At 46.0% G+C, this 18,747-nt stretch overlaps 4 protein-coding genes across 4 annotated transcripts; 2 read left to right on the top strand and 2 right to left on the bottom strand.

Moving 5' to 3' along the window:
* Positions 1 to 569: 569 nt before the first annotated feature.
* GGI43DRAFT_388302 (uncharacterized protein) lies at positions 570 to 1,817 on the top strand (the record flags this gene model as incomplete). Its single annotated transcript, XM_083204049.1, has 2 exons — positions 570 to 803; positions 936 to 1,817. The coding sequence occupies 2 exons, from the start codon at positions 570 to 572 to the stop codon at positions 1,815 to 1,817; spliced, it is 1,116 nt and encodes a 371-aa protein (XP_083055741.1).
* Positions 1,818 to 3,212: 1,395 nt separating this feature from the next.
* Positions 3,213 to 7,741, bottom strand: GGI43DRAFT_264528 (uncharacterized protein). Its single transcript, XM_083201019.1, has 4 exons — positions 6,632 to 7,741; positions 4,694 to 6,579; positions 4,148 to 4,198; positions 3,213 to 3,751 (listed from the first exon to the last, which is right to left on the bottom strand). Exons 1-4 carry the CDS (start codon positions 7,617 to 7,619, stop codon positions 3,659 to 3,661), a joined length of 3,018 nt encoding a protein of 1,005 aa, XP_083055740.1. The 5' UTR covers positions 7,620 to 7,741; the 3' UTR covers positions 3,213 to 3,658.
* Positions 7,742 to 10,700: 2,959 nt separating this feature from the next.
* On the top strand, positions 10,701 to 13,369 carry GGI43DRAFT_417484 (Alpha/Beta hydrolase protein). The gene is made up of 5 exons (XM_083207425.1): positions 10,701 to 11,666; positions 11,725 to 11,966; positions 12,012 to 12,138; positions 12,191 to 12,828; positions 12,893 to 13,369. Exons 1-5 carry the CDS (start codon positions 11,261 to 11,263, stop codon positions 13,181 to 13,183), a joined length of 1,704 nt encoding a protein of 567 aa, XP_083055739.1. The 5' UTR covers positions 10,701 to 11,260; the 3' UTR covers positions 13,184 to 13,369.
* Positions 13,370 to 13,509: 140 nt separating this feature from the next.
* On the bottom strand, positions 13,510 to 15,360 carry GGI43DRAFT_417480 (alpha/beta-hydrolase). The gene is made up of 2 exons (XM_083207424.1): positions 14,595 to 15,360; positions 13,510 to 14,525 (listed from the first exon to the last, which is right to left on the bottom strand). The coding sequence occupies exons 1-2, from the start codon at positions 15,337 to 15,339 to the stop codon at positions 13,606 to 13,608; spliced, it is 1,665 nt and encodes a 554-aa protein (XP_083055738.1). The 5' UTR covers positions 15,340 to 15,360; the 3' UTR covers positions 13,510 to 13,605.
* Between the last annotated feature and the right edge of the window lie 3,387 nt (positions 15,361 to 18,747).

The raw sequence follows: 18,747 nt of genomic DNA, 5'->3' as shown, positions 1-18,747 counted from the left end.
ACGGGGTTCTGATCTTAGACTTAATCTTGCTAAGAAGGTGGGACCGCATGGCTATGGGTTCTAGCAGGGCTTGTGGGATTCACGATAGCGAAGAAGATGCTAAGGCAAGTTTTGATGTTCTTACAAGAAAGCCCATTGTGGGCTTTTAAGTGGTAATCGGGGTAATAATTCACTCAGACCACGGTGGTCATGATTCGCCGATCGAAGCACAGCCAGCACATCCCCGCTTGGGCAGCAAGATCTGTAATATGGCTTGCATGCCCGCCTACTATTGTTTGTATTCTGGCTCTTATGTAATTGTGCGCAATCCGGGCTCGCAACGTGTCGTATTAATGTTATTTGCGACATCGCTAGGTATTGAGCAAATGTTGATTACCTTACGAGCCTGTGGACGTGGCTCATTATCCTCCGCCCGTGCCAGAAAGGGGAATCTCATAGAAACTCATAGAACTCGATAGAAATAGAAGCACGTGACCAAACTCGTTCAGACTTGGGCTTTGAGCAGCGTCAACTAGACTAAGTTTCTTTACACTTCATTGAACCGATCTTGACTGGTTTTGACTGAAATAATGGATTCTGATGACTCTTCAAACGGCTGGCCCAGTGATGATTATATCAAGGCCCAAGGTGGCAACTCTCCAGAGCCTGCCAACCAATATGCACGAATTTCAGCCACCCGCAGCCAGCTGAGACCTGCCCAAAGCGCCCTAAGTTTTATGTCTTATGCTGACTGGGATCCAGACCTGTCTTATGAGGATGAACCACTCAATACAATACGCTACGATATTAACTGGCGGCTTCTAGTGAACAAAAGATAACAACGCGGCCAATCAAAACCCGGCGTCGTGATATCTCCACGTGAATTTTGGAACCATGTTCTTAGCCTAAAGCTTGAAGAAGCTGTGGCAAATAGCAGCACTAATCGGCCATGTCAGGCCAGCGAAACCAAGGTTATTATAACCGTTACGGATCGTCGAACAAAGAAAGTCGTCGAGACGTTCCGCGAAATAGATATTGATTGGTCGTTTGTGGCGAAAAAGTTGCAAGAATGGAGCCACTTTCTACGTGATGGCAAGATAGTAAATGTTAAAGTAATATTCTACTACATAGCGCAGAGTGGCGCATCTGGCCGCCCTGGTGGAGGTGCCACCAAGGTTCAAAGGGCCGACCTGTCTATCTGGCGCGATGCAGAAGGTAACTCAGCCTACGACCTAGTGTTTATGCATACCAGGTGTCCAGGGCCGCCATGCAATTCAGGGCCTCACTGCTGGGAAGACCCGACCACTAAGAAGCATCACAAACTTATAACACACCAAATCAAACAACTAGCTAGAGCCATTGAACAAGGCCATCCTTTTAAGGGTCATAACAACATGCCGGAGGAAATCCGTCAAGAGTTCTATCGAGAAGATCAACAGCGGTCAGAACGAAAGCGGAAAAAGTCCACTTCGGATTATTCCAACGCTCCGCAAATCAATATTACCAATGTGATGCCTAGCCAATCCGATGGGGAGCATTGCAGAGGACCCTCCTCCTCGAAACGCGAAAGACTGTACTCGCCAGGTTTCCGGGACGTCGCAGTCAAGGATTACTGTAATTGGCACTGCAGCCAAGTGAAGAGCATCGACCAGCAGTGGCAGTACCAGCGGGCACGGGACATAACGCTTGAAGAAGGTCTTGATCTGGACCAACTTTTTAATGATATTAACGCACAGTTCTTCATGGATAAGGATATAAAGAGAGGTCCTGCGTGGCGTTGGGTTAGCGATCCTAAAGAATTTCTTGACCAGTATATTCCAACGGGAATTGAGAGTTAGGGTATTGTATTATATCGGATGGTGCTATAGAAGTATTATGTATGTTAAATTATAGACTGTTTTTCGCGTAATGCATCCACGCCTATTCTAGCATTGCGAAAGTGACCCCTGGCCGCCCTGGCCCCCTTATCGCCCATGCCAGTGCTGCGGACGCACCACTCCAAATATTCCTTGAAGCTATGCCTGATGAGGGTGGTGTGGCTGTGCTAGTTTTTCGTGATCCATTTCTTTGTGTCTGCAAAATATTCCTCGATCGGATTAAGATCGGGCGAATAGGGTGAAAGGGGGATCCGCTTTACCCCTGCTTGAGCACACAGCCAATTGATCCGTTCTGAAGAATGCCACGACGCATTATCCCAGATGAGAACAGATCTTGGAGCAGGGTAACGACCACATTGACACAGGACTTCTGCTAGAAAATCCGCAAATATATCGCTATCTGTAGACTCCTCGTAGACCCTAAAACAGATGATGCCGTCTTGGGTATAAGCAGGGAGGATCTGAAATCTTTTATCTCGGTGAAACTTGTTAATTTGCAGAGGTGTGACTCCACGGGGTGCCCAACCTTTGGGCCTTCTACCAATGAGTTTATCACATCCAGATTCGTCTATGAATACAAAGAGCTCTGGATCGTCGCCTAACTCGGCAATCTGACGAATATAGTGGGCTCGCAAGTCTGGATCACGCTCCTTCGCTACGTTTCGCGACACTTTCTTTGACCAACCTGCAGAAGCTAATGTTCTAGAAAGGGTTGTCCGTGACACCTCAACATCGAACTCTTTGCGGATGAAATCGATCATCTCATCCCGATATAGCCCTGGTTCGCGATATAGACGGTCGCATAATGCGGTTAGCATCACAGGAGTAATAGTTTTAGGTCGACCAGCACTATTGGCGGGTGCTTTCGTAGTTCCAAAGCAACGGAGATTCGCTCGCATGTTTCGTATCGTCCGTGTGGAACAGCCAATAATAGCTGCTATCGCTTTATCCGTAAATGCGCCATCTTCGGATTTACTAGTGATCAGAATCAAAGCCTCGTCATGTTTGGAGCGAGCAAGATTTGGAGCCATTTTTGATGGTAGCGAAGAAAGCCAGCCTGAGCTGTTTATTGTCCTGTTACATGGCTGCTTTTGGCTGGAGCACCTCCGGCGCCTGGATTACAAGGCAGCTACTAGATCATTACTCCGTAATCAGGCACGAATAATCATGCCAGGTACAGCCGAAGTACACAGTATTAATATGTAATAATTCGCACATACTATTGTGGTCCATGCACTAAAACTACCAAACAAACATACAAATACGGCGGAAAGCTACAGCAGAAACCGAAATAAGTGTCCCGGCTTTATTCATATTGAATGTCTTTCCGCACGGACCATGCTGTGGGGCTTGTGGCTTATACAGTGTGAAGAACAATATTAGAAGAAGTACTGTTTCATTACAGCCTAACAATTCTAGTCCATTTCTAGCTCAATTCCACTTATGGCCCCAATCAGGCCAAGGTAAGCACATGATGCTATTAAATCAAAGATATAAAGAGCCCTCGACCCCTTCGACTCATCGGTAGCAAAGGTAATAAAACTTAAGAGAGGATTTACACACATCACACAGCCAAGCCATACCTACAGGCCTAAGCCCGTTTGGTTAGAAATAAACAAATTAAAGAGAACACCCTTGTAGCAGCCTATGTAGGTACTATTTCTAAAAAAAAAAGAAAAGAAAAAACGCGAAGTCTCGTAGTTACTTAAATTTTGTAATGTAACGGCTTGACGACGGCCTCATGCCCACGTCCAGCAGCGAATGATAGCGGCGTCCGGCCATCGCTAGCCTTCGCCTCAATATCAGCTCTCAGCAGCCCATGATAGCGGCGTCCGGCCATCGCTATCCTTCGCCTCAATATCAGCTCCCTTCTCAACCAGCAGCTCGACGGTAGCCTGATGCCCATTCTTAGCAGCGAATGATAGCGGCGTCCAGCCATGGCTAGTCTTCGCCTCAATATCAGCTCCCTTCTCAACCAGCAGCTCGATGGTAGCCTGATGCCCATTCTCAGCAGCCCATAATAGCGGCGTCCGGCCATCGCTATCCTTCGCCTTAATATCAGCTCCCTTCTCAACCAGCAGCTTGACAGTAGCCTGATCCCCACTCATAGCAGCCCATGATAGCGGCGTCCGGCCATCGCTATCCTTCGCCTCAATATCAGCTCCCTTCTCAACCAGCAGCTCGACAGTAGCCTCATCCCCCTTCCTAGCAGCGAATGATAGCGGCGTCCGGCCATGGCTAGTCTTCGCCTCAATATCAGCTCCCTTCTTAACCAGCAGCTCGACGGTAGCCTGATGCCCATTCTCAGCAGCGAATGATAGCGGCGTCAGGCCATCGCTATCCTTCGCCTCAATATCAGCTCCCTTCTCAACCAGCAGCTCGACGGTAGCCTGATGCCCATTCTCAGCAGCCCATGATAGCGGCGTCCGGCCATCGCTGTCCTTCGCCTCAATATCAGCTCCCTTCTCAACCAGCAGCTCGACGGTAGCCTGGCGCCCACGTCCAGCAGCCCATGATAGTGGCGTCCGGCCATCGTTAGTCTTCGCCTCAATATCAGCTCCCTTCTCAACCAGCAGCTCGACGGTAGCCTCATCCCCCATCATAGTAGCGAGTGATAGCGGCGTCCGGCCATGGCTAGTCTTCGCCTCAATATCAGCTCCCTTCTTAACCAGCAGCTCGATGGTAGCCTGATCCCCACTCATAGCAGCGAATAATAGCGGCGTCCGGCCATCGCTAGCCTTCGCCTCAATATCAGCTCCCTTCTCAACCAGCAGCTCGACGGTAGCCTCATCCCCCTTCCTAGCAGCGAATAATAGCGGCGTCCGGCCATCGCTAGCCTTCGCCTCAATATCAGCTCCCTTCTCAACCAGCAGCTTCACGGTAGCCTGATGCCCCTTCTCAGCAGCCCATAATAGCGCCGTCCGGCCATCGCTGTCCTTCGCCTCAATATTAGCTCCCTTCTCAACCAGCAGCTTCACAATAGCATGATGGCCATAGTATGATGCTGCTATAAGCTCTATAAATTTCCCAGTAGGGCTTTGATATGTAGACCGCTGATAAATTTTAAACCATGCTAAGCAACTCTTTGAGCTAGAATTATAAATTCTTAGAGTCGCAGGTATAATAGCAGCATTATTAATAATATGAGCTTCGCGGAAGTGAGCGCCCCAATTTTCAGCCGAGTAATTTAAAAAGGTATTACTATCGGTCAAGTAGTTGGCTTTCTTATTTACATTTATAGTAGGGCTAGGATTAGAATTAAATAAATCCAGATAAAGGACGCAGAGCTCTGCAAGAAGATTATGTGCTTCACGAGTAGTAATAGAATGATGCCAGCGTAGCGCTGATGGAATAGCTGTGGGGGATGCTAAATCTGCAAGGAGAAATTCGCGAGCAGTTTGATGAAGGAAGTACACCTTGCCATGGTAGATCGAGATAAATAATCCGCACCAAGACCTTAGACGTGACTTAAAGTCGCGTTCATCCTCTAAATCAAGATCATCAAAAGTTTGTGTTATGTCATCTTGCGCTGTCTCATGTATATTCATAGCAATGTTCATTTCCGAGAGTGTTAGTGGTCGACTAGCAGCCAAGATAATGCTTAAGGCCCTCCGAACCACTGGAACCACCGACACCAGGTCTTCCTTAGGCTTATTGAGAATAGGCTTGTTGAGAATTTGCTCATAAGCCTCATTAATACTCTTTGGAAGTGTTGTAATAATAGACTCAATCTCTTTTTGTGTCTTTTTGAAAACGTTTTCTTCCAGGTAGTTAAACACAAGATATACCCAGAGATAGGTGCGGTGAGTAGTCTCCTGTAGTCTCTTCTCTAGGTGGCTCTTAATTTCGGCTGAGAAATTTTTCTTGTCCGATAGCTGCATAATCCGGTGCATAATAACACGATTCACCTCCTGACTAATGCTTTCTGATTCTTCCTCTCCTGGTATACGGATATTTGGAAATTTCTTTAATAGACCGTAAAATTTGGATGTAATTTGCTCATATGGACGGCATGTGAGAAGATATTTTAGCTTGCTAGGACCTAAATACTTGCTGTGGAATTGGCTCTCCACATTCCGCATCAAGTCCGCAAACTCAGATTCATCACACTCATCTAAAGCATCAAGGACTATAATTATAGGTCCTGCCTGGGGATCCTTTATAGCACCCTGTAGAATCTTCCAGAGCGATTCTGTAGAGTTGATTAAACCCCGCCCATCTTTGCGAAATTGTGGCATAGCGTGTTTAATTAGAGGTGGCTTCTGAGAGATGAGCTGATGAAGTAGTGCGCACAGTGCTTGACGGGAGGTGTTCTGATCTTGATCTTTAAAGAAAAAGTAGCAGATAGTTGCTGATCGTGGCAGGCCGTGGTCGATAAGGTACCTGGCCAATACTGACTTTCCACAGCCAGGATCTGCCGTGACTAGAAGGGGGCCGGACTCTTGTTCCAACCACTTTTGGAAGTGCTCGTGCTCAAGGAACCAAAGGCACGTGTCTTCAACCCTTTCATCTACTCGATCTTTATACCACTCATATGTGGTATCCTTCCTACTGGCTGTAAGACGGAATAGCTGGTGACATTCCTGTTCTTCTCTAAGCTGCCTCTCCTTGTCTAGATCTTTCTGGGATTTAAGCTGTTCCTTTGCAACATCACGGTGATCTTTTGCAACATCTCGATGATCTTCTGCAATATCCCGGTGCTCTTCAGCAACTTCATAGAGACCTATATCTGAATTAACATATATTAAAGCATAGGTCTCAGGCTGAAGGATTACCGGATAGAACATCACTGATCTTCTTCTCGGCTTCGACCCTATTTGGGGCAATTTGAAGGAGAAGGTCTTTTGCGTATGCTGCGGCTGTCATTGCTGCATAGCCCTGCCACTCCTTATTTTTATGTGAGTCTGAGTAGTCGCAGATCCCACGAATAACCAGACATGGAAAGTGGTTTATTAATCCGGCAGCCTCCATTTCAAAGCAAAGAACGTCCTTCCTTGCTATAAGTTCATCGCGAATCAAAGCATCCTTCATGAGTCTATTCGCCGAAGCGATTAAACCATAGTGGATCGTCGGATCATCATCATCTTCGCCCCGTTCGGGCCGCTCAATTAGGCCTGATGGATCGCTACTGCAAGTCGTTGAGCACTCAGCCTCGCCTTTCGCTGGGTGAACAACTAGAGTTCGGTAGAGTCTATCAGAAGATGCTTCGGGTCGCTTGTATTTCTTTCGTAGCTTTGGTTTCTTAGCAAGTGCGCTGTTAACTGCTTCTTGAACGTGATTTCCTTCAGACTCATACTCTGCCATTAGTCCACTAACAGCCGTCCGTAATAACGTTGGTGCCTGATTTAAGAATCCCGTCTCTTGGAACTCTTGGCCCTGTATAGCCTTTCCAAAGTCATACTGAACTACAGCACCGTCTCCATTAGTCGAAATGCCCACCACAACGTCACCAAGACGGATGTCATGCTTCGCACTAGGAGCGCCACCGCCGATTCCGACCATTAGACCAATTCTGACGTTAGGGAAACTGTGCAGCATGTCTCTCGCGACGCCCGCCGCGGATGATAGTCCATATTCACCATTAGGGAGGACGGCTATGACGATGTTATGCCGTCCAATCCTGCCAAGCGTATAGTTGTTGTTATCATGACGGGACACATATTCAGGCTTTTCGTGCTTATCGTCTAGAAACGCCTGGGCGGCAACGTACTCGGTAGGTATAGCGCAGATCCAACCAACGGTGTATTTATGCGGATCAGACATGATCGGGTTCGTAAAATTCTATCTTAAATTTAAGATGAAATCCCAACTCGATGAGCCGTACATAGCACGGAAGTAAGTTGATCGTTAGTTTTAGCAGTAATTATCTTAGCAACAGAATTGACCTAGGTGGTTATTCCTTGGATTGGGCACCAAGGCATTTTCCCCGCTCCTGCGGGGCTGCAAAGACGGCGAACACCAATAGTTGCACGACCGTCCAGTGACATTATTTGTTGGCTTCCTTGGCCAATGACATCCAGATGTAATCAACGGCTAGTCCATTTTGGTCATATTCCACTTCTGGCTCTAGATTTGCTTGTAATCTTAGTACTGCAGTAGCATGTTGTGTCTGTATCAGATCGCGCTGAACGGGATTTAGCGAAGCGCTTCGACGAATTTTATATTGATTGGGATATTGTAGAGAACCAGCTAAGAGCTTAGAGTCCTCTTTTTCGCGGCGGGAAGAAGCTGCGCATCGAAATCTCATTTATCTGCAAGGATGCAACCCAAGCTGTCTCAATGAGGACGCGGCAAAGCACTCGAGGCGCTACGGGGAGGCAGCTAGCTGAATTAGATGAGGAAGAGGCTGCAGGCAAGACGTCTCATTGGAGGGAGGTGTATAACCTTTTTCGCTGCACTGGGCCCCCGTGTCAGGGTCAGGGAAGATACTGCTGGCGTGACCCTAATCAAGGCTTCAAGCATTTTAGCCTAGAGCCATCTGTCTTACAGAAGCTTGTGGAGCATGCTCAAAACGGCCACGCCGTGAGCAGCCACGACAACGTTCCCCAGTATATTCGTGATTTAATTCACGAAAAGGATAAGGCAGATTCAGAGCGCAGGAAAAAGAAGCAAAAAACATCTTCCGTGGATGGCATGCCTCAAATTCACATTCATAATATCATCCCTGGTCATCCTAATGCAGCGCCTACCAATGAGAGCAGTGGGGAACCACAGCCGGATACCCCGGTCAGCACGGCAGCCACAAGGGGCAAGGCTGACTTATGCATTCCAGGCCCAAGAGACAATGCGATAAAACGCTACTGTCAATGGCACTGCACGCAGGTCAATAATAAAACGTGGAAGACCGCCTTTCTAAAGGCAGGCACTATTACTTTAAAGCAGGGACTAGATCTAAAGCACGTATATGCTGACCAGGATATTAATTTTTATGTTAAGGAAGGAGTTTTACAGGGTATTGCAAGATCTTTTGTTGAAGATATAAAAAAGTGGACAGATGAAGCTTAAATTATGTAATTATAGTTTGCTCTCTTGTTATGTATCATGTAATATGTTATATGTGTTATTTAATCTTCATAAGGCTCCTCAACAGATAGTCCAGCATGCCGAAAATGACCTCGAGCACTTTTCTTGCTTTTGCCTACCGCCTCAATACAGTGCCTTAAAAATTCCTCAAAATCCTCCCTAATTAAGCCCTTGTATTCATTCCAGTGTTTTTTTATATATGCCTTAAGTTCTGCAAAGAACTCTTCAATTAGATTAAAGTCTGGTGAATATGGTGGCAAATAAAGGAGCTTTACCCCTGCTGCCTTACATAACTCTTTAAGTCTATCAAAACAATAAAAAGTGGCATTATCCATAACAAGGACTGATCTAGGCTCGGGCCATCTTCCACAGTGCTGTAATAACTGCTGAATAAAGTCATTAAAGAATTCAGTATCTGTTGATCCCGAGTATACACGCGCGAGCAGGACTCCTTCGACTGTATACGCTGGGAGAATCTGATATCTTTGATCTCGATTAAAGCTATTAATTTGCACTGGAGTGCATCCTCGCGGAGCCCATCCCCATCATCGTTGGCCAACTTTTTTATCGCAGCCCGACTCATCAATGAAGACTAATTGGTTTGTTTCAAACTCTGAAAGTTTGTGAACGTAGAGATCTCGTAGTTCCTGGTTCCGCTGCCTCGCCACTCGGCGAGAAATCTTCCTAGACCACCTCATGGCCTTCAAGGACCGATTAAGGCTGGAGTGTGATACTTCAACTCCGGTTTTTTCATATAAAAAATCGGTCATCTCGCATTGGAGCATACCAGGCTCGCTAGCAAGTTGTTCCCGTAGTATGCGTTCCATGTAAGGTGTCATAAGACGACGTCGGCCGCGCGGTCTCTGCGTTGCTGTAAAGCATTGTTTCCATCGTATTCTGCGAACTGTGCGCTCGCTGCAATCAACTGTTTTCGCTATTAGTCTATTGGGTAAATTTTTTTTGATCATAGCATCGATCAAATCATGCTGAGATGCACCAAGCTGTGGAGCCATCAGTGCATTCAGGCTACAAGCCAGTTTTGGCTTTGAGGCTGCGGGAGGCTTAATCCAGCGTTGTGGCAGCGACCTGCATAACTCAAATTAGGAAACTAAGTGGTATTCACGCCTTAGAAACAAGGTTAAAATGGCACTACTACAAAAATCCATTTTTAGGCAATGATAGGTTTAGGTTGAAAGTGTACACAGCTGGCTGCGGCGTGCACTGTACTAGCCACACTACGCCACATAATGGTCCGTGCGGAAAGAGTTTCTAAACAAGGTAAAACCGGACACTTATTGTAAAATACTAGATATACATGGTTTTTAGTGCCGGAAGATGCGATAGCTGTCTGCGCTCTAGTGGTCGCACTAGAAGCACACACAAACTGTAGTTCATTCGTTATACGACGCAAGAGTACTTTATAAAACGCTATGAAAAAAAAATTGTAGCTGGACAAAACAGAAACGCAGAGACTGACTCTGTTTCTGTTTCATTTGGTGCCTTTGACACCCGTAATTATAGCACTGAGACTCGGTTTGGGAAACGGTTCAAACTCTCCCCATTTAACTACTATGCTGCCAATCTTGGAGAATTCATGTCAAAGTTTCTATATCAATTTGCCATAGATGAATTTCTCAGATCATAAAAAATCTGTAGCCTCCAGTTGAAAATTAGTGATCGGGCCGAGTCACTGGCAGCTGAAATTCCCTAACAAGGCAACCGAGCTGCGCTTGGTAATCCTTTCTTTCCTGTATGCTGCGGAAATAGAAGCCATCATGTCATTCCGAGACTGAACTGCTTGCATGACAGCGGGGCTAGGACCGAAACTCGACTAGGTTTCGCACGGCATCATTTATTTAAATGACAAGATCAGATAGATTGCTGTTGACAAATCAACTCCCCAAGCATATTCTTATTATCAATAGAAATATTGTCTTTTGAACAAGATTGAATGTTTTCCTTTGAGCTTTCTTTGTTAAACCCCAATATGAAAGCTGGTTGACATAAGCGGGATGTTTGTGTCATCCAGGCCCTTTTTAGGCTGCACTCCACAGATTCCAGATTCTCAACTCGCACCAGCTTTATTTATCCGTTATATCAGCTAAAAGAGCTCTTATATCGATTTTAGTAGATCTGCCCGTCAGAACCACGGGGAGATGCGACGAGACGGGGAGATGCGGGGAATTAACTCTCGTCGGGAATTCAGTCCGCCGCAGAGAGAGCTACGGAAACAACACACTAGACGATTGTCCATATAACAGTTTAAATGCAAAAAATATTATCTAATTTGAAATGTTAAGTATAAAATGTCAAGATCGAATCCTCGACTCCAAAACGTTATTGAGTAATTTAGGGCCCGCTTTTCGCCCGAATCAAAGACTATGTTGCTCTCAGCTTACTATCTTTTTAGCCTCATGGGGCATGCTTTTGTAGCGCTCGCTGCGTCTTCACAAACGGCCCATACTATTAATGGGACGTATTCAGGGTTGAGCATACCGTCTTTCAACCAAGAAGCATTCTATGGCATTCCATATGCCCAAGCACCTGTTGGAGACCTTCGTCTCCGACGGTCTCTGCCATACAACCAATCTTGGTCTGGCGTACGAAATGCAACTGTCCGATCTGACTCTTGTCCAGGGTATAACGGATTCCCACTTGCTCTGGTTTGTGGTAGCCTTATCGATGGAATTACCTTGGGAGAAGACTGCTTGACCATTGATATTGTCCGACCGGCTGGCATCAACCCTTCTGACAAATTACCCGTCTTCACCTGGTTTTATGGTGGAGGTAAAACATAAACACTATTCTTATTTTTTTACTATAAAACCAAATTGATTTCATGTAGGTTTTATCGCCGGGGGATCCGCCGATCCCAAATACAATTTGTCGTATATCGTTCGGAACTCGATGGATATGAATACGCCCATTATAGGAACTATCATTAACTATCGAACGATGTGTTTTGGCTTCTTGGCATCAAAGGAAGTTCTCAATGCCAATGTTAGCAATCTCGGACTCTTTGACCAGCGACGAGGCCTCAGATGGATCCAAGAGAATATTGAAAGCTTTGGTGGTGATCCTGACAAAGTAAATACTCTCTACAATAGGTCAACATTTAATAACTGGTGCTAGGTGACAATTGCGGGGGAGAGTGCAGGTGGCTCAAGCACGGGTTATCATCTAATTGGTTTCAAAGGCAATAATGATGGACTGTTTCGTGGAGCAATAATGGAGAGTGCAAGTTTGCTAGGAGCTCCAAGTGCGCCTGCAAAGCCTTGCATAGAAAAAAGAAGATCTAACTAATTTTCTAGTCAATAGCCCTATACAGCTGCAGCGAAGCTATCAGGGCATGTACGATAATATTACAACAACCGTGGGCTGCAGCACTTCAAACAACAGCCTGGCCTGCCTGCGAACTGTACCCTTTGACACTTTACACCAAGCTTGTATTGGGTTCCGCCAAACGCCAATCATGGATGGCGAATTCATCTCGCAATTACCTTCACAGTCTATTCAAAGAGGAGAAATCGCAGATGTTGCCATCATCATGGGAAGTAATACTGATGAAGGAACCGCCGTCTTTTTAGGGCCTCGCGCGAACCCTTTGAATACCGATCAGGATGTATTCAAGTACATTCGGGCTCTTGGAAGTGGCCTTGATAATTCAACAGTAGAAACGATTATGAATCTATATCCGGATGACCCTACGTGGGGCTGCCCCTTTGGGACTGGACCCGAACGGTTTGCAGACCAGGGACTTCAGTACAAGCGCGGCGCTGCTATTGCGGGCGACTACTTTATACATGCAGGTCGAAGGTTTTATGCAAATTCGCATAGTATTCGAAGCCAAAAGCCAATCTTCACGTATAGACTCGATCAAGCACCTTGGAATATGAAAGAGCCCTCTATCATGATTATTCCGCCGGTCTATGTAACGCACTACTCTGAGGTACTTACCAACCGTGGCAATCTCGGCGTCTCATCGCTAATCATTTGCTAATTATCAATTGCAGATCGTGTATGTCTTTGACAACCCTAATAATAACAGTAACTTCATTGGACCCTATCCGGGCTATGCAAGGCTGCAGACTTTTGTGTCGAGATCTTGGGTGTCATTCATCCATGATCAAGATCCCAACAATCATGAACTTCAAGACCCGAACCTTCCGAAATGGCCAAAATATAATTCCAATAGCCCTCAAAATATTGTATTCCGTGAAGGAGGGAGTTTTATTGAGAATGATGATTACCGGACACAGAAGCTGGCGTTTTGGCCCACTATCTGGGCAGAACTACAGACCTGAAAGAGGCTTGTTGCCTTCGAGCAGATAATCACCTGATTAATACTTACATAATTTTTGCAATGGAAAGACGTGGATGTTCATATAAGTACACGTGTAAATATACTCAGAGGAAATTATGAACAAAATTTACCCGAATAACTCTGCCGTAGCTGGGCATTGATATGGTAGTAGTTAGTGACAAAGAACATAGCTAGATTGATGCAAAGACCATTAAATTAGGATTATATACATTGTCAAAAAGTACTGCTGGGTTAAAAATTTGCCAAGAATTATTTTTCGTAGCCTATGGATATATCTGCCTATTTTCTTCGATTTGCGACTACTTGCCTTGAGCTTTTTCTTTAAAAGAGTAGCGCGGCCCTCAGGCCCTTTGACATAGAAATGAAATTGGGGAAACTATCAGTGTTTACTAGGATATAACATTATGTCATTATCTCCGACCAGAGCGTGCTCCAGTACGCCAACTGTTCCTTTCTCCAATCATCGTTTTCCACCCAGCTTGCCCCACCTCTGAAAACAATATTCTGCGGCTTGGCAGTGTTATATTCCGGCCACACTGGCTTTCCCTGAAGACCGTGATTGTTGGGATTTTGATCATAAACGAACGATACCCAAGACCGGGACACGAATGTAGCTAATTCCGAGATGATTGGATACGGCCCAATCCAGTTGACGTTTTTATCCGGATTATCAAAAACATGGACAATCTCAGTGAAATGAGTAACATATACAGGCGCAGTGGTGGTGACATCGACCTCTTGCATGTCCCACGGCGCCTGGTCGAAGCGGTATGTATAGATCGGGTGCTTACTACGCTGGCTATGGTTGATGGCGTAGGCACGACGGCCAGCGTGGATATCTAAATCGCCAGAAATGGCAGCGCCGCGCTTATACTGGAAACCCTGATCTGCAAATCTCTCAGGTCCGGTACCAAAGGGGCAGCCTTGGATGGGATCATCAGGGTAGAGACGGAGTATGTTGGCGACGACCGAGTCGTTGAGACCACCACCAAAATGCGCTATGAGAGACGAAATGTCACTGTCGTTATTAAGAGTTCCTCGGGGCGTAAAGAATTCGGCAGTGCCCTCGTCTGTGTTGGACCCCATGATGAGAGCGACATCAGCGATCTGGCCCTTTGCGATCGAGACGGAGGGAGGCTGAGAGATGAAGTTGCCGTCGACATAAGGCTTGAACTGGAAGCCGTTAATAGCGCTGAAGAGCTTCTCGTATGGAACAGTGCGCAAGCAGGCCAGGGAGTCTGCAATAGTGTTGCAGCCAACCGTTGTCGTAATGTTATCGTACCACCCTTGGTAAGTTACATTCAGCGTCTCGACAATATTCACTGTTATAAGTAGTTAGCAAAATATCAGTTAGATCCCCATTGCATGTAGCCACTAAAGATAAAACTTACTCGGAGCTCCAAGTAAGCTCGAACTCTCCAAGATGGCACTCCTGAACAGTCCTTCATTATTCCCCTCAAATGCCACCAGTTGGTATCCAGCCGAGGTGCCTCCTGCGCTTTCGCCCGCAATTGTGACCTTGCTGGGGTCGCCGCCAAACGCGTGGATATTTTCAGACACCCATTTCATCGCTAACCGCTGATCGAAGAGGGCAATGTTGCCTACCCCTGCCGCCACGACCTCTTTGGAGGCCAATAAGCCAAATGACGCTGTGCGGTAGTTGGGCACTACAGCGATGATTGGTTTCTTCATTTCCATCGAGTTGCGCACCATGAAGGACGTGTTGTAGCGTGGATCAGCCGATCCACCGGCTTTGAAGCCACCGCCGTATATCCAGAAGAAGACGGGGAGGTTGTCTCCAGGCTGAACATTGGCTGGTCTCACAATGTCAAGTGTCAGACAATCCTCGCCCATTGTTAAGCCGTCGGAGAAGCCCTGGGCAAAGGGCTTGTCGAAGCCAGGGCACGAGTCCGACCGTACGGTAGCATTACGAGACCCTGTCCATGACTGGTTGTACGGTAAGGGATAACGGAGCCGCAGATCTCCTAGGGGAGGTATCGCAAAGGGAATACCGTAAAAGGCTTCCTGGCTGAAAGTGTCCAGACTGAGGCCTGTGTAAGTCCCATTGACGGTGCGAGCCGAGGGTGCGCTTTGGTGATGGACAGCTGCAGCATTGGCAGGAGACAAGCTGCTCATGCAAAAGATCACCAGAGAACACAAGATTATTGATTGATGACAATGCATCTCATCTTATTACAATTAATTTTTCGGAAGGATTCTATCCCTAGCCGTGATTACTTATTCGCAGTACATCGTGTAAACCATCGAGCAAACTGTAGCGCTTTTATAGCCGCGATGTTTTCCCCTGAGAGACATTTCCTCTCCGGGGAGCTACAGGATCTACTCGCCTGTCTCTATAATAGCCGATGTCGATGCTGTCAGCTTGCTATCGCTCAGCGCTTTTGGACCCTGTTTCTTGTAGCTAGTCGACCTGCTACCTGTTACCTGCCCTGACGTTGTTGCTAGCTTGCTTGGCCTTTCCTTCTGTGGTTGGCTTTATAGTCTCTAATGCCTCCAGTAGTTTAATGGTCCTTTGCAACGCATCTTCCGGGTAAGAAAGGAAGCGGAAGGAAGATAGTTAATCCGGACAAAGCTAGGATAGATTAGATGTAAAGAGAATGAGATTCTCTTGTTAGATAGGAAAAACAACTCACGTTCTCTTCGCAAAATGATCCCTAGCTGCTGCCGCGGCCTCGTTCTAGGACGAACATGCAGGCGTCAGCTAGATCAAATGGTTCCGTAAAGTGTTCTCGCTCAGTGGTCTTAATAGCGGTATGACAAGCTGGGTTTTCGTGGATGTGTTTGTATAAGTGTGAGCCAGTTTAGAGGTGCGTTCCAAACTTGTCAACAAAGTAGTCTGGCTTGCTTCTTGTTCGCCAGGCTCCTCTGTTGGCTAGGTGATCTAAGCCCTGTGGATTCTCGTTTTTGTTGATTTCTTGGTAGGTTCCTAGGGGGAAGGGCTCGGGGCTGAGCGAGCTGGCAAAAGTCCCTCATACTAGCGTTTACCTTTAATGAATTTCTTGAAACTGGTCTATCCCTTTGGACTTAAGATATAGGCCTGCACATTGCATGCTTCCCTGCGCCTTCCCTGATAAAAACTAGTATGTTTACTTGAATTTAAAGACGTGATTTGTGCTCTTAGGCCCGCCGCAGCGGCACCGCCATAATACCTCCTCTAGGCCTGCCCGGATACCCTACGACCTATTTCTCATGACGCCAGTTGAATTTGGGATAAAAAAGTTGCAATTAAGACATAAAGGCATAAGCCCATGGAAATATTACAAAGTGAAGGGAGCAGTGTTATTGCAAATTATATACCTACTATCTCATAAGATGCGCAAATTCTCATAAATATTCAACTTTACTTAGCAGCTTGATAATATCTTTTTGTCCCTTCTCAACAGCCCATGACAATGGCGTCCGGCTATATTGGTCCTTTGCCTCAATATCAGCTCCCCCCTCAACTAATAGCTGGACAATAGCCTTATGCCCCTTTTCAGCAGCCCATGATAATGGCGTCCGGCCAGAGGCATCCTTCACGTCAATATCGGCTCCAATTTTAACTAGCAGCCATACAACAACCTCCTGCCCTTTTTCAACAGCCCAAGATAGCGGCGTCCGGCCGGATGAATCCTTTGCCTCAATATCAGCTCCCTTCTCAACCAGTAGTCGGATAATAGCCTCATGACGATTTTCAGCAGCCCATAATAATGGCGTCCGGCCAGATGAATCTTTTACCTCAATATCAGCTCCCCTCTCAATCAGCAGCTGAATAATAGCCCTTTGCCCTTTTTCGACAGCCCAAGATAGCGGCGTCCGACCAGATGAATCCTTTGCCCCAATATCAAATCCCCTATCAACCAGCAGCCGGAAGGTAATCTCCTGCCCCCTTTCAGCAGCCCGCGATAGCGGCGTCCGGCCATATCTATCCTTTCCCTTCTTAACCAGCAGCTGGAAAATAGCCTCATGTCTGTTTTCAGCAGCCCATGAAAGTGGCGTCTGGCTAGATTGATCCCCTGCCACTATATCAGCTCCCTTCTCAACCAGCAGCTGGACAACGGCCTCCTGCCCCCTTTTAGCGGCCCACAATAGCGGTGTTCGGGTAAATTCATCTTTCACCTCAATATCAGCTCCCCTCTTAATTAACAGCCGGATAATAGCCTCATGCCCCTTTTCAGCAGCCCATGATATTGGCGCCCGGCCATATCTATCCTTTGCCCCAATATCAGCGCCCTTCTTAACTAGCAGACAGACAATACCCCCATGCCCAGTCTTAGCAGCTAATAATAGCGGCGTCTGGCTATATCTATCCTTTACCTCAATATCAGCTCCATTCTTAACCAGCAGCTGGACAATAGCCTCATAACCATTCTCAACAGCTAATGATAATGGCGTCCGGCTATATCTATCCTTTGCCTCAATATCAGCTTTCATCTCAACTAACAGCTTAACAACAGCGTAATGACCGTAGTACGATGCGATTATAAGATCTGTAAGATTCCCAGTCGGGCTGTTAGGTGTAGACTCTTGATAAATCGTAAACCATACTGAATAACTCTGTGAACCAGGATCACAAATTCTTAGAGTCGCAGGTATAATAACAGCACCATAAACAATGTGAGCTTTGCGGAAGTGAGCACCCCAATTTTTAGCTGAGTAATTTAAAAAGGCATTAATATCGGTAGATTGGCTGGTATTCCCATCTGCATCTGTAGTAATGCTACCGCTGGAGTTAAAAAAGTCCAGGTAAAGAATACAGAGCTCTGCGAGAATATAATGTGCTTGACGAGTAGTAATAGAGTGGTACCAGTGTAGCGCTGGTGAGGTAATCGGAGGAGATGCCAAATCTGCAAGGAGAAACTCGCGAGCAGTTTGATGGAGGAAGTAAACCTTGCCATGATAGATCGAGATAAACAATCCACACCAAGACCTTAGACGTAACTGAAAGTCATTTTCATCCTCTAGATCAAGGTCATGAAAAGCTTTTGTTGTTTTATTTATATTCATAGCAATGTTCATTTCTGAGAGTGTTAGCGGTTGGCTAGCAGCTAAAATAACACTTAAGGCCTTCCAAGCCATAAGCTTATCTTTAGACTTGTTAAGAATCTGCTCATATGCCTCATTAACACTCCTTGGTAATTGTAGAATGACAGACTCAGCCCCTTTTAATGTCTTTTTAAAATCTCCCTTCTGTAATAAATTAAATATAAGATATACCCAGAGGTAGGTGCGGTGTGGAGTATCTTTAAGCCTTCTCTCCAAGTAATTTTTAATATGGGATGAAAGTGACAGTTGGTTAACGCGATATGTGATAACATGATTTACCTCCTGGCTAATAATATCTGATTTTTCTTCCCCTGGTATATAAATATTTGGAAAAGAATTTAATAGATAATGAAATTGTGATGTAATTTGCTGGTATGGGCGGCATGTTAAAAGATATTTTAGCTTGCTGTTAATTCTATTTAACCGGTCGCTGCGAAACTGACTTTTTATATTCCGCATTAGATCTTCAAAGTCAGATTCAACGCACTCATCTAGGGC

This window comes from Trichoderma evansii (assembly GCF_050947405.1).
Source record: "Trichoderma evansii strain SZMC 28006 chromosome Unknown GGI43scaffold_31, whole genome shotgun sequence".
In the NCBI taxonomy this organism is placed as follows: Eukaryota; Fungi; Ascomycota; class Sordariomycetes; order Hypocreales; family Hypocreaceae; genus Trichoderma; species Trichoderma evansii.
Note: the sequence above shows the minus strand (reverse complement) of the source record. Positions and strands in the feature narration are given on the sequence as shown.